Below are 15,859 nucleotides of genomic sequence, written 5' to 3' on the forward strand. Positions count from 1 at the left end.
TGGCTACCTCTTTTTTTAAATCCACTTTTTTTTTTTTTTTTTTTTGAGACAAAGTGTCGCTCTGTCACCAGGCTGGACTGCTGGACTACAGCGGCTCAATCTCAGCTCTCTGCAAGCTCCGCCTCCTGGATTCAAGTGATTCTCCTGCCTCAGCCTCCCTAGTAGCTGAGATTACAGGCGTCCACCACCATGCCCAGCTAATTTTTGTATTTTTAGTAGAGATGGGGTTTCACCGTGTTGGCCAGGATGGTCTCGATCTCTTGACTTTGTGATCCACCCGCCTTGGCCTCCCAAAGTGCTGGGATTACAGGGGTGAGCTACTGTGCCCGGCTAAACCCACCATTTTGACACCAGTTATTCTTTGTAACTTTTGATAAAACGATAGGTAAAAGATTAGTATTACAATGCTGTTTTAATGTGCATTTCGTTGAAGACTGGGGCTGTACAACCTGTTTAAACGTTTCAGGATTGTAGGCAATGATAAATTTTTTGTTCTGTAAGGCCACATTTACTCGGGCTGGTGAATTCTAGGTTGTTGAAGCAAATAACTAGTGAAAGTTTTTTTGTTTGTTTTTGTTTTCTTTTTTTAAAGTATTGAGCCAGGCACAGTGGCTTATGTATGTAATCCCAGTACTTTGGGAGGCTGAGGCAGGAGGATCGCTTGAGGCTGGGAGTTCAAGACCAGCCTAGGCAACATAGCAAAACCCCATCACTACCAAAAAAAAAAAAAAAAAAAAAAAAGAATTAGTTGAGCAGGGTTCTGGTAGTCCCAGTTACTCAGGAGAAGGCTGATGCAGGAGGATCCCTTGAGGGCAGGAGTTCAAGGCTGCAGTGAGCTATGATCATGCCACTGCACTCAGCCTGGAAGACAGAGCAAGATTCTGTCTCAAAAAAAAAAATGAGATAATTTGTGTATACTCAAAATTTTGGGGAGAATTTCTTAAATCAATTGTAATATCGTAAAATGTATAGCTATAATTCTACAAAGAAGTGTTATTTGATCTAGGACTTGAGAAGTTGTATACCAAAGCAAGACATTTGGAAGTTCAAAGCAACTTTTAGTGAAATACTAATTAAATCTACATTATTTGTGTCTTTTTTTCTTTAATGTTAAGTCAATTCAGATAATTTTTTAAAATCCCATAATCATTACATGGTCACATTACTGTCTATGGTATACTTATCTATAAGTATATATATTATTACAGATAAGAAGTAGCATTTGATGCAATTGTGATTTGCATCTATCATCCATAAAACCTTGATTTTGTTTTCAGATTTGTTTTCAGTTTCACAAATAAAAATGAATCAAATTGAAATTTAAGGAGAAAGCTCCAAAGAAATCTTTTTGATTAAATCTATCAGAAGGGATAGCACTGTGGCCATTTAGCATTTGATTGTAAATTCCAGTTTCTGTTGACCTTGCCGATGATAGGTTTATGTTTGATATATCTAATTTTCTGAAGTGTTTTCAAAGACGTGGGCGTTTTGATTACAAATATTCTTACAAAACTTTCCAGACATCTTTTTAAGGAACCTTAAAACTAAGAAGACACTATAGGAAAAAGCAGTTATTACAGAGGAAAAAACGATTTGTTATTTGAATTTGAACTTCAATTTGAACTTCAAAGTTAGAATTGTTCTTATAAAAGGAAATACAGTTTTCTCCTGGTTAATCTACTTTTTAGATAGAGTAAGATGAGATGGGGTATTTGTAATGTAAATGGTTATGGTTAAAGAAACGTTATATAACAAAGTAAAAACCTGGCGTGGTGGCTCACAGCTATAATCTTCAGGAGATCTTCAGATCTCCTGAAATTATACATGTAATGATCTCAGCTGTGTTATTTCATTTGCAAGACACATTAGGTAAGGCTTGTAAGATTGAAGGACTTAGTTAAACTTTTTAAGTTGATGTGGATAAGTTTGATTATGTGCTATCAGCTAAAAGTATCATAAAATATACTTTTACACAGGTAAAGCAAACTGTTTCAAACAGTACTTATCAATATGGTAGTCTTATTTGCTTATATTCTTTTTATCTATGTTGAAAATTTTCCCTAGAATTTTAGTAAATATTATCCTACATGAATTCAGCAAGAAAGAAATTTCTTGCTTAAGAAATTACAAGCTTTTCTTAAGCTTGTAATTATTTTCTCATTAGAAAATATTTTATTTATTTATTTATTTATTTATTTTTATTATACTTTAAGTTCTAGGGTACATGTGCATAACGTGCAGGTTTGTTACATATGTATACTTGTGCCATGTTGGTGTGCTGCACCCATCAACTCGTCAGCACCCATCAATTCATCATTTATATCATGTATAACTCCCCAATGCAATCCCTCCCTCCTCCCCCCTCCCCATGATAGGCCCCAGTGTGTGATGTTCCCCTTCCCGAGTCCAAGTTTCCTCATTGTTCAGTTCCCACCTATGAGTGAGAACATGCGGTGTTTGGTTTTCTCTTCTTGTGATAGTTTGCTAAGAATGATGGTTTCCAGCTGCATCCATGTCCCTACAAAGGATGCAAACTCATCCTTTCTTATGGCTGCATAGTATTCCATGGTGTATATGTGCCACATTTTCTTAATCCAGTCTGTCACAGATGGACATTTGGGTTGATTCCAAGTCTTTGCTATTGTGAATAGTGCCGCAATAAACATACGTGTGCATGTGTCTTTGTAGTAGAGTAATTTATAATCCTTTGGGTATATACCCAGCAGTGGGATAGGAAGAATCAATATCGTGAAAATGGCCATACTGCCCAAGGTTATTTATAGATTCAATGCCATCCCCATCAAGCTACCAATGAGTTTCTTCACAGAATTGGAAAAAACTGCTTTAAATTTCACATGGAACCAAAAAAGAGCCCGCATTGCCAAGACAACCCTAAGTCAAAAGAACAAAGCTGGAGGCGTCACGCTACCTGACTTCAAACTATACTACAAGGCTACAGTAACCAAAACAGCATGGTACTGGTACCAAAACAGAGATATAGACCAATGGAACAGAACAGAATCCTCGGAAATAATACCACACATCTACAGCCATCTGATCTTTGACAAACCTGACAAAAACAAGAAATGGGGAAAGGATTCCCTATTTAATAAATGGTGCTGGGAAAATTGACTAGCCATAAGTAGAAAGCTGAAACTGGATCCTTTTCTTACTCCTTATATGAAGATTAATTCAAGATGGATTAGAGACTTAAATGTTAGACCTAATACCATAAAAACCCTAGAAGAAAATCTAGGTAGTACCATTCAGGACATAGGCATGGGCAAGGAATTCATGTCTAAAACACCAAAAGCAACGGCAGCAAAAGCCAAAATTGACAAATGGGATCTAATTAAAGAGCTTCTGCACAGCAAAAGAAACTACCATCAGAGTGAACAGGCAACCTACAGAATGGGAGAAAATTTTTGCAACCTACTCATCTGACAAAGGGCTAATATCCAGAATCTACAAAGAACTCAAACAAATATACAAGAAAATATTTTCTTATTTTGGTTTCATGGTATCATTATTTCTTGTGGAATAGTGGAGAAGAGGAAATTGTTTATTTTCTGGATGATTGCTGATATTTCTAAGAATTGGAATATATTTTATTTTCATGGATTTAGATGTTTTGGACTAAATTTATAGTAATATACTGCAATACAAAATGCAATGAAAGAGTCATAGTCAGTTTTATTATAACTCTATATTGTCTGTAACATGTTCCTATTACAAGTATTGAAGTCTAAGGTGACATGATGGATTTCTTCTCGCTTTGATGTTAAGTGAAAAGCTGCTTTAAGTTTCATTTTTTTGAACACCTGGAAATCTGAAATAAAATAAATTATGGATTTAACTTTTATATTGGGGTAGAAAGCAAAGAACATTTGTTTTGAAAAATAATTTGTTTTCTGTAATTTTCATATGTGGCTTCAAAATTAACAATACTTAACCTTATGTGATATTTGACAATAAATCTGTGATTTTTTTTTTTTTTTTTTTTTTTTTGAGACTGAGTCTCGCTCTGTCACCCAGGCTGGAGTGCAGTGGCCAGATCTCAGCTCACTGCAAGCTCCGCCCCCCGGGTTTACGCCATTCTCCTGCCTCAGCCTCCGGAGTAGCTGGGACTACAGGCGCCCGCCACTTCGCCCGGCTAGTTTTTTGTATTTTTTAGTAGAGACGGGGTTTCACCGTATTAGCCAGGACGGTCTCGATCTCCTGACCTCGTGATCCGCCCGTCTCGGCCTCCCAAAGTGCTGGGATTACAGGCTTGAGCCACCGCGCCCGGCCTGTGATTTTTCTTAAAGCAGTGTTTCAGTATTAAGGTTATCAAGTGCTGGATGAAACTTCTCTTTTTGTGTTTGGAGAATGAGATTATACTTAGTATATTGCACAAAGTGGGTACTTAATAGGAACTTTTTACTTGATTTATCATACCTAATGAGTTCTTCCAAATGTTCTGATTTTTAAGATACAGTTTCCACCGTGGATCCTCGAAACTCTTCTAAAAAATATATATATACAAAGTAAATAGTTTATCATGAACACGGTTTATAGTTATTTTGATCTAGAACCGGGAATCCCTTTTCAGGGATATCTGTCCTTCACCTATAAAGGTGTATGTATCACCAGGGCAGATTGTATTGTACAACGATGGTCACAGCAATCTCTCCCACTCCACATGTTCCTGTACAGTATGATCTTGTCAATGAAGGAGCAGAATCCTGTTTTCTTCTTGAAATTGAGCTACCCTTAAGACTCTTTTGTGATCAGCTGAATGTGGAGGAAGTGTCCAAAATGAGCTCTGGGGCTAGGTCCATAAAGGCTATGCAGCCTCTACCTGGTTATCTTAGGATACTGTTTTTGGAGGAAGCGAATCACCACATAAGTCCTCATACCCTGAGACTGCCATGCTGGAACGGCCATGTATAGATGTTCTAGCAGACAGTCCCAGCTGAGTCCAGCCTTCCAGCCATCTTGGCCAAATCTCCAGCCTGCCAGTGAAGCTGTCTTTGACCCTTCAAACCAGCCCATCTGTCAGCTGAATACCACTTAGTGACTTCAATTAATGTCCAGCCGAGCCCTGCTTGAATTCCTAATCCACAGAATTCTTGTGATATAATAAAATGGCTACTGAAAAGGCCACCTTGTTTTGGGGAAGATGACTTTTAAAAATAATACTCAAAAGGAAAATTAATTTAAGGAGCAATATAAAGTACCCAAAGAATGAAGTCAAATATGGAAAGTTATCTATCTATCTATCTATCTATCTATCTATCTATCTATCTACATGTATGTGTGTGTATGTATACATATAACTACATATATAAACATACATATATAAAAACTTCCCATATTTGGCTTCACTATTATGATATTATGATAATGAAGTCAAATATGAGAAGTTTATGTAGATATACATGTATAAATGACTTCATTTATCATATACTATATGTATATATAGAGAGAGAGAGAGCGCCATGTTAATTTGTTACTTAACTTTAACTTTCATATCTGCTCCTTTACTTTTGATTTGAATTCACTGGGATTAATCTAGTAAGAGGCTGTTTATTCCTGTTTATGACAGGCCCCAGTTTTCAGGCCCTTCATTCTATTTTTTATTACCTTTCCTGTTCTGTCCCCATCTCCTACCCACCGCAATTCCTAAAAGAGTTCTACTTTGCCTTTTGGAATATTTGATTCATTATTTCAGCAAAATGTCCTATATCCTTACCCTGTTTTCTGAAATTCCTTTTACTTTCTTGCTCTAACAGAAATTTGTTTCTTCTCTCAAGATACTATCAGCCCAGAAACCCATTTTCATTGTATTTTTCTTGGTCTTCTCACTGCTGGACCTGAAGATGGGTTGGAGTCCTCTTTCCTCCTTGTTCTTTCAGGACATTTGCCCTTCCTCTTTCCCTCTCTAACACTCATGTCATTAGATTATACAGTCAACCATTTGTCACTATTGTGATCTACCTACAAGTGGAATCATTCTCAGTTGATGGTATCATTGCCTCATTGTCACCGTACTACTACTTTCTTAACTTAGTAATTTCAATGTAGAGGTAGAAGATTATTCCACCCTAAGTCTCAATTCCTTGACCTCCTGTTCTTTTACATCTTGTCCTTTACATTACCACAGCCATTAATTCCCCTGGTCATACTTAGACCTTGTCATTATCAGTAACTATGAGGCCCCTCTAGCTCATTTTCCTGTATTTAACTGCTTGGCTGCCTCCTTTTGTATTTCCAGATCACTCCTTCTGGTATCCTGACCCCAGCTATTCTTCTACTTCATTGGAACCTCCATTCCTACCACATTTTCACTGTTTCTCCTAATTTTTCTGTCTCTTCTTCCTTCCTTATATAATTTAAATTCCATGGTTATGTATTTCCTTGCATAAAGTCTAAATTTCTCTTCTTTTCACTTTGTTTACTTACTTGGCAAAAGTATAGCCCTAGTTAAATCCAGTTATCTGTCGATTCCTCTCCTGCACTGTATAGTTCAACATGGCTGGAGAAAATACACAACTGGCCTGAGATGCCTCATCTTAAATTCATGGTCACAAACATTAAGTAGACCCTTGCGCTTCCAGGCCTTTCTATGAAACATTCCTGGTCCACTCATTCTTCCATTACCCTAGATGACTAAATCTTCTACTTTTCTCAAACCTCCCACCCTGCACTTTTCTCAGCTGATGATTTATTTTCTGGTTTCATTGAGGAAATAAATGAGAGTAGGAAAAATCTTCCACAAGTCCTGTGGGGAGAGTTACTCACCTACTGCTTCTATTCTGTATACTCTGTCTTCCCTTGTTAGTATCAATGAACTGTAATCCCTCTACTTCTTCACTAGATTTCAGACCCTCTTGTCTAGACAAGACATAGTTGCAGTCCTTCCTTCTGCCTCCCACTCATCCGTGCTCTTCCTCTCTGTTAGGTCTTTCCTATCAGTAGATAACTATTTAGTTAAAGCCATGTGACTTAAGTTCTCACCAATGAAATGAGCGAAGAAATATATAGTCATGTGTCACTTAATGACAGGGATATCTTCAAAGAAATGAGTCATTAGGTGATGTTGTTGTACAAACATCATAGAGTGTACTTACACAAATCTAGATGGCATAGTCTACTACATAGTAGGCTATTATATGGTATAGCATATTGCTTCTGGGCTACGAACCTGTTTGGCACATTACTATAGTGAATATTATAGGCATCTGTAACACTATAATGAGTATTTGTATAGCTAAACATAGTAAAGGTAATGCATTGCACCACAGTGTTATGATGGCTAAAATGTCACTAGTGCATAGGAATCTTCCAGCTCCATTATCTCTTAGGACCACCATTGTGTATGGCATATATTGTTGACAGAAATGTCCTTATGCAATGCATGACTGGATACTTCTTCTGAGTCTGAGTGTTAGACATTGGGTACTCACTCACCACAGGTCAGTTGACTCTTGGTTCCATCACTGCAAAAACACTCATTTGGATTATAACCTAGGTTTTGCACTGTGGGTCTGACTTAAGGTGTGATTTGAGATGTTTGATCTGTAGGACTTCAAGGGAGCTGGAAGACTGAGACCAGTACCACTCTAGTAAGGGAGACCAGAAGCAACAACACGTTGAAGTGTGATATTTGCTTATGCTATCTACATTTCAGTAGAAATTGGCACTTCCTTTTTGCTAATAGTAAAGACTCTGAAATGGTAGATTGAAGTGGGCAACAAAAAGATCTCATTTATACCATCACTTAGCCTATATGTTACAAAAGCAATAGAATAAGCCAGTAAATACCAAACTGCTATAAATCCACCATGGCATCCCTTTTTTGAAAACAATGGAATATAATATTTATATTATACAGTACTATATGTAAACAAGATTTTTAAAATGTTATCTGTAGAGAAGTATGAGTTGAAACAGAGGAGACATTACCTGGTAGTTTGGAGACTAGAAAGGTAAATGAATTTTTATAATTTTGGCATGCTAAACATTTGTAGTGGCCTTACTCTCAAAAAGGGTAAATAACTCATTCATAAAGGTTGTATCAGAGTTTATAGACTAGACCCCTGGTAATGGATTCAACCTTTCTACAACAAATCAAAAGTATTGTTGTATGCTCACATGAATATACAGTAGTCATTACCTTAAATTTAAAACTCACTATAAGCAGCAAACACAGAGAGCATGATATGAAGGCTGTATTGTATCAGTGTGGTCTGCAGAGAATTTCTTCATATGGTTTTTGCCTTGTTGAAATATATGTTGCAGTTCAAAGCTAAAGGGATTACTTTTGAATAGTCATCACAGAGGTTGATTACATTCGTATATCATATTTAGCTGGACCCTGCAGGCTATTATTCCATTAGCTATGCTGGTCCTGCCATTGTCAAAAAGTTGATCACCTAATGTTAAAAGACTGTGCTTTCTGTTGACCTTATCCAAATGACTCAAAAGCTTTTGTTTGAAAAATAAAACTCAGATTATGTTTTATGAAACTGATTAAGAATAAATACTGCATATAAACTATGCTCCTATCTTATGGGTGATCTTAAAATTATGCTATTATTAACAATGAGATATTTTGTTTTTGTATTTCAGTAGATTTTATGATAGTCATAGATTCAATTTTAGTAGAAAGAGTACTTCTCTCTCATTGATAGTAAAGAGTCTCAGAAACTGATTTCTGAAAAAGGAACAGAAATCTCCCTTCCCCACCATGTAAATCATATAAAATTACCCTGGAAGTAAGCCAGTATATCAATGTTAATATAATGGCACATCTACAATGGCTTACTTACAATATGATTTTACAAGGCCACTGTACTGAAGAGAACCAAGTTCTGTTTTGGGGAAATGTGTATATGAACTGAAAACTTGTCAATCACACTTGATAATCAGAAAATCCCTTCCAATAAATAAATAAATGAAATATTTAACTGTTTATTCTTCATATGATGGTTGTATAGGTTCACTCGTTTAATTACAATGAGAATATCTGGTTCAGGGCTATAAATCTGGTTTTTATAAACCCAGAATCCCATTACCAATAAAAAGCTTACTTAGATAAGCTTGACTTTTGAATTATTTTATTATGAATTAGCCACAAATAAGTAATGAGATGAGAGCTCATCTTTGAAAAAGATATCGACAGTTATGACTTTATTATTTAAAATAACATATAAATTTTTTCATTAGAATCACATTACAAAAGCTGTCCTTTGGGAACAAAGATGATTTTGACACTATCTCAGTTGAACAGCTCAGTCCTTGAGCTGTGTTCCCAGGAGTGATGATGGATTGGCATAGACTCATGTTTGCTCTTTGGCATGGTCTTCCTTGTAACTGATAGTTTGTAAAATGGCTGGTCAGGGATGCAGGCTGTGATCCTGGAACACAGCCAGATACTAATTTTGGCCTCATTAGCACTGTTCTCTTAATCAATTGAACTTTTCAGCAGGTGGAGGTTTCCTAATATTTCTTGTACTAGCTTGTCTTTAGCTACTCACTTGAAACTCACAATAGATGAGTGGGTATCAGTCAGGAGGAAACAGATGGCACATACAACTGGGATTTTGAAGAGACTTTAATGAAGGGACTATTAAGAGATGAGGGCAGGGCTAAGGAGCTAATAAGGGATATTGAGGCACCTAGGGACTTGCAAAAGAGGGTGCCATGCCATTATCATCTCTGGGTCTAAATTCAGGGTAAGGAGAGAGGATGGTGCCACTGGATGTTGGGTGAGGGCAGAGATTTAGAAAAGGGACTGCTTTCTCTAAATCTAGAAGTAGCAGTTGCAGAATGTCACAGTTGTCAGAAAGGAGCTGAAGTGAGGGGCAGAAGAATAGTATTCTTACTCTCCACCTTCCTAACCTCTCATCTGCTGGTGACTCCCTTTGGCTAAATCCATAAGATGAAGCCAGAAGGCAAGTCAGCCTGTGTGATGCAGTCTGAAGTCAGTCTCCTGGGACACAGAGCAGAGAAGGTGGGAGAATTGATCATGTGTGTGTGTGTGTGTATGTGTGTAAGGGGTGGGGGAGGGGAAACGAGCAGCATATAATAACCATACAATGCAAATGTTTTCCTTTAGCAAAAATTTAGTCATGTGAAGTGTGGTTTGGGCATCAATATATTTAATGTTGGTATATAATTGGATATTTCTTTATTCCTTTTCCTCCTCCTCCTCCTCCTCCTCCTCCTCATTGTATAATATTGGTTTGTCATTCATGGCTTTCTCATCTTACAGTTTTGTAAAAAATTTATGAATCAAAGCCTAAGATTATAGAGTTAATCTCACTCTATCAAAAATATGTGATTTTGGGGGTAATATTTTTCTACATTTTGTTCTTAACAAAACAAAAAGTGAATCTGTCCTATCTGTGTTTTGAAGTAGAAATCATGATGTGGTAATTCTATATCTGATGAGCATAATAATGAAGATGGAAACTTTTAAGGCAGGAGGCATCTTTCAAGTTTGGATAGACTCTCTTGAAAGTGTCAAAAACTGACATGTGTTCTTTCATATCACAGGATCTGGTATATAACAATTCCCTTGCCAAGAGTTTTTATTAATATTCAAGCAATTAAAATTTATGCAAAAATCAGAAGTATATTCCAATTCAAAATTATATATTCTTTTTTTTTAACCTTACGCACCATTACTTTGAATAAATGGAATGCAACTAGGCTTGAATGAAGCACTGAAGATACCATATTGACATAGAATGATAACTGAATTTCTTTTTCTGGGCATTTAAACTTTTAATGAGAATATCTGATTCAGGTCTATTAATCTGTCCAGACACTAAATATTTTCTTAAGATAAATAGTGTGTTAATGTCTTCATACAGTTCTTTTTATTTCTTTGATTTTTTTGCTACATTATAAATCCTGCAATTTTTTTCTATTCAAGACAGAGTAACAGAAATCAGATTAACTTCTTTCCTAAAACACTCCGCCCTACCCCAAAAAACCTGAACAAAATATATGAAACAATGATTTTGAAGACACTGGACATCAGACAACAAAAGCCAGTGATTTCTGAAACACAAGAAATATGTTTTGAATACAAAACATGCAAAAAGGCACAATGAGGAGAAAAATCAATCAAAACTGACCCATAACTGACATAATTATTAGAATTAGGAACAAAAACAAAGTTACTCTAACTGTATTTTAGACATTTAAAATGTTAAGTAGAGACAAGGAAAATAAAATAAAACATTAATAAACTTGAAGACAGAGTAGTAGAAGCCACAAAATGAAGAAAGAGAGTAAAAAAGATGAACATATTATCAATAAACTATAGAACAGCTTCAAGCAGCCTAATAGACATGTATTGGCATTCTAAAAAGGATATGGAGAAAAAATTGAAAAATAGTTTAAGAAATTACGGCTGAAAATTTTCTAAAATTGATGAAGACTATAAGCCCACATATCCAAGAAGCTCAACAGACCTCCAGCTTAAGAAACTTAAAGTACAAAAATTAAAAAAAAAAAAAAAAAAAAACAACCTATGAAACATACAATGCCATACCCACGGAAAATATCTTTATAAAATGAAGGCAAAAATACTTTTCAGACAGACAAAAGCTGAAGCAATTCATTAGCAGCATATTTGCACTACAAGTCCTCAAGGCAGAAAAAAAATGATACCACATGACAATCTGGATCTATGTAAAGAAATGAAGAGCATCAGAGGTGGTAAGTACAACACATGACAACGTTGTACAAAGGTAAGAAGGGGAGAAATGGAAGGATGTAATTGTAAACTTCTTTTTTTGACACAGGGTCTCGCTTACTGTAGCCTTGACCTTACAGGCTCAAGCAATCCTCCTGCCTCCTCAGCCTCCCAAGTAGCTGGGACTACAGGCATATGCCACCATGTCTGGCTAATTAAAAAAAAAAAAATTCTTGTAGAGATGGGATCTCGTTTCTTCGCCTACTCTGCTCTTGAACTCCTGGCCTCAAGTAATCCTTCTGTCTTGGTGTACCAAAGTATTGGGATGACAAGCATGAGCTACCATGCCTGGCCTGTAAGATTCTTATACTATGTGTTACCGTTGGTGGGAATGTAAATTAGTACAGCCATTATGGAGATTTCTCAAAAAACTATAAAAATAGAACTGTCATGCAATCCAGTAATCCCACTGCTGGGTATTTATACAAAGGAAATAAAATAAATACATTCAAGGGATACCTGCACCTCCATGTGTATTGCAGCACTATCTACGGTAGCTAAGACATGGAATCAACCTAAGTGTCCATTAACAGACAAAAGGACAAAGGAAATGTGGTGTATATACACAATAGAGTATATTAAGCTACAAAACAGAATGCAATCCTGTTGTTTGCTGCCACAGGAATAAGCCTGGAGAACATTATGTTCAGTGAAATGGGGCAGGCACAGAAAGATAAATACTGCATATTCTCACTCACATGTGGAAGCTAAAATAATTCCAGATAAATACTGCATATTCTCACTCACATGTGGAAGCTAAAATAATTCCAGCTCATGGAAGTGGAGAACAGAATAGTGGGTATTAGAGGCTGGGAAGGGTTGGGGGATGGGAGAAGGTGGGAGATGTTGGTTAATAGATACAAAATTACAGCTAGATAGGAGGAAGGAAGTCTGGTGTTCAGAAGCATTGCAGGGTGAATATAGTTACCTATAATTTATTGACTATTTTCCAAAAGCTAGAAGACAGAATTTTGAATGTTCACAACACAAAGAAATGATAAATGTTTGAGGTGATGGCTATGCTAATTACCCTGATTTGATCATTACACATTGTAAACACGTATCAAAATATCACCCTGTATTCCATAAATATCTACAATTATAATGTGTCAACTAAAAACAAAAGGGGGGCCAGGCGCGGTGGCTCAAGCCTGTAATCCCAGCACTTTGGGAGGCCGAGACGGGTGGATCACGAGGTCAGGAGATCGAGACCATCCTGGCTAACACGGTGAAACCCCATCTCTACTAAAAATACAAAAACCAGCCGGGCGAGGTGGCGGGCGCCTGTAGTCCCAGCTACTCAGGAGGCTGAGGCAGGAGAATGGCGTAAACCCGGGAGGCGGAGCTTGCAGTGAGCTGAGATCTGGCCACTGCACTCCAGTCCGGGCGACAAAGCGAGACTCCGCCTCAAAAAAAAATAATAATAATAAAATAAAATAAAAAAATAAAAATAAAACAAAAGGGAAAAAATTCTTACACTATGTGTTAAACATCTAATGTCACTTGAAGGTTGGTTGTGAAAAGCTAAAGATATACACTGATCATTATTTTAGCTTTTACATTTTAGTTTACACTTTTCATTTAAATATTCTGAAAAAAAAAGATTTGAAAAATCAACATCCTTTGAATCTGAAAATAAGAAAGCCTGTCTCTAATTTAAACATTAATTTGAAAACTTATCCTTCTCATGTATTTCCCTGATCTGAGGCTTGAAGATCAGCTAATGAATTCAAAGAAATAACCATTTCATTATCACTCCAAAAGTTTAATTTTCTTGACCAAATTATGTGCAGTGTAATATATATAATATGAAACTAAATGTTGATAGATAGATAGATTTCAGTTTTTTTTCTGGTTACTTCAGAGTAACCGTTTGGAAAATAGACAAGCTCTGTATTCATGTTCTTTTCACGTTGTCTGTACTTTAGAACAGAGAATTATGTGAGATAATTTTTTTAACACTTTATTGAGGTATGATTGACATAATAAAAGCTGTACATATTTATAAAACTTGATGGGCTTGCAGGTAAGTATATGTCTGTGAAACCATTCAAAATCTATGCTGTAAACACATCCATCATCCAGGGGATGATATTTTTAATGAATAATCCAGAGATGTGAAAATGAATGTTTTTGTAAAAATTGAGTTTTCTAATGTATGTTGAGACTTCCAAAGAAGAGATTCTGTAGATATACAATATCCAGTCCAAATATAGTATTATGAGTAAATATATATCTGGTCAGCAGCAAAGCAGTTCCTAGAAATAACATCTCTGAAAAACCCAAACAATTCCCTCACCAAAATTAAAAATCAAAACCTTGCACATCCCAAGTAAGATACTCTTCCTCTTACATTTTCGTAAGAATGAACTGGTCTGTTTAAAACAATGACAATGAGAAATACATTTTGAAATAAGTTACCAGTTTCCAGGTGATCTATATATATGTCTGCTACTCAAAGTGTGGTCTCCAAACCAGCAGCATTAACATTACCTGAAGCTTGTTAGAAACGCAGAAATGTAAGCCACGCTTCACACCTAGTAACACAGAATCTGCCTTTTAACAGGATCCCAAGGTGATTCGTTCGCTCATTAAAGTTTGAGAATTGTTGCTTTATGGAATCTTACTCCTATTTATATTTAACTATTAAGAGTAGGAGTAAAATATTAATAGCATGTTGGTAAAAGGAGTTGTAGCTGCTTGTCTGTTGTTCAGTTGCAACATTTACATAATAAGTAAAAACAATTGTTTTCCTCATGTTGTAATAGAGAATGTGATCAGCACTTCTATTGTTGTTATTATTATTATTATTTTGAGACGGAGTCTCACTCTGCCTCCTAGGCTGAAGTACAGTGGTGCAATCTCAGCTCACTGCAATCTCCGCCTCCCGGTTCAAGCGATTTTTCTGTCTCAGCCTCCGAGTAGCTGGGATTACAGGCACCTGCCATAATGCCTGGCTAATTTTTGTATTTTCAGTAGACATGGGATTTCACCATGTTGGCCAGGCTGGTCTCAAACTCCTGACCTCAGGTGATCGACCTGCCTCAGCCTCCCAAAGTGCTGGGATTACAAGTGTGAGCCACCATGCCCGGCCAGCACTTTATTATTTAGTTTTAATTTTTAATTGTATGTTGACAAATTATAATTATATGTATTTATGGGGTACAAAGTGATGTTATGATCTATGAATACAATGTGAAATGGTTAAATTAAGCTAGTTAGCATGTCCAACACTTCAAATGCTTATAATTTTTTTATGGTGAGAGCATTTGAGAATTACTGTCTTAGAGATTCTGAAATGTACAATACATTATTACTGACTATATTTACCATGATGTGCAATATATCTTAAAGAAAAATCCTTATTCCTCCTGTCTAATTGAGGCTTTGTAATTTTTGACCATTATCTTCCCATTTCCCTCACTACTCCTATCCTCTGATAACCATCCTTCTGCTCTCTGCTTCTTTGAGTTAGATTATTTTAGATTCCAATATAAGTGAGAACTTTTATATGTGTCTTTCTATGCCTGGCTTATTTCATTTAGTATACTATTCTCTGATTCCATGTATGATATTGCAAATGACAGGATCTCTCACTTTTTAAGGCTGAATAATATATGTATATGTATTATTTATCCATATATACACATTCTGTGTATATATACACACACTATACATTGTATATATACACACACACACATATATATATATATACACACATATATGTTTTTACATTTTAGTTTCCACTTTTCATTTAAATATCTGGTTGGAAAAAAATAAGATTTGAAAAATCAACATCCCTCGAATCTGATTTTATATATATATATATATACACACACACCACATTATATATATGTGTATATATACCACATTATACACACACACACACACACACAAACACACACACATATATATACCACATTTTCTTTATCCATTCATTGGTTTATGGACACTTAGGTTGATTCCATGACTTGGCTATTAGGAATAGTGCTGCAATGAACATGGGAGTGCAGACATCTGACGTGCTGATTTCAAACATTTGGGTAAATACCCAGAAGTAGGATTGCTGTATCATATGGTAATTTTAATTTTTAGTTTTTTGAGAAA

General features: G+C 36.0%; 1 protein-coding gene across 1 annotated transcript in view; it reads right to left on the reverse strand.

Annotated features, from left to right (window-relative positions):
- Positions 1-3,670: 3,670 nt before the first annotated feature.
- TTC29 (tetratricopeptide repeat domain 29) overlaps positions 3,671-15,859 on the reverse strand; it is a 258,577-nt gene continuing 246,388 nt past the window's right edge. Inside the window, 2 exon segments of the mRNA XM_033215424.1 lie at positions 3,671-3,829; positions 4,438-4,504. Of these exon segments, the coding sequence (XP_033071315.1) occupies positions 4,467-4,504 (38 nt within the window). The 3' untranslated portion in view covers positions 3,671-3,829; positions 4,438-4,466.

This window comes from Trachypithecus francoisi, unplaced genomic scaffold (assembly GCF_009764315.1).
Source record: "Trachypithecus francoisi isolate TF-2019V2 unplaced genomic scaffold, Tfra_2.0 Lachesis_group1, whole genome shotgun sequence".
Classification (NCBI taxonomy): Eukaryota; Metazoa; Chordata; class Mammalia; order Primates; family Cercopithecidae; genus Trachypithecus; species Trachypithecus francoisi.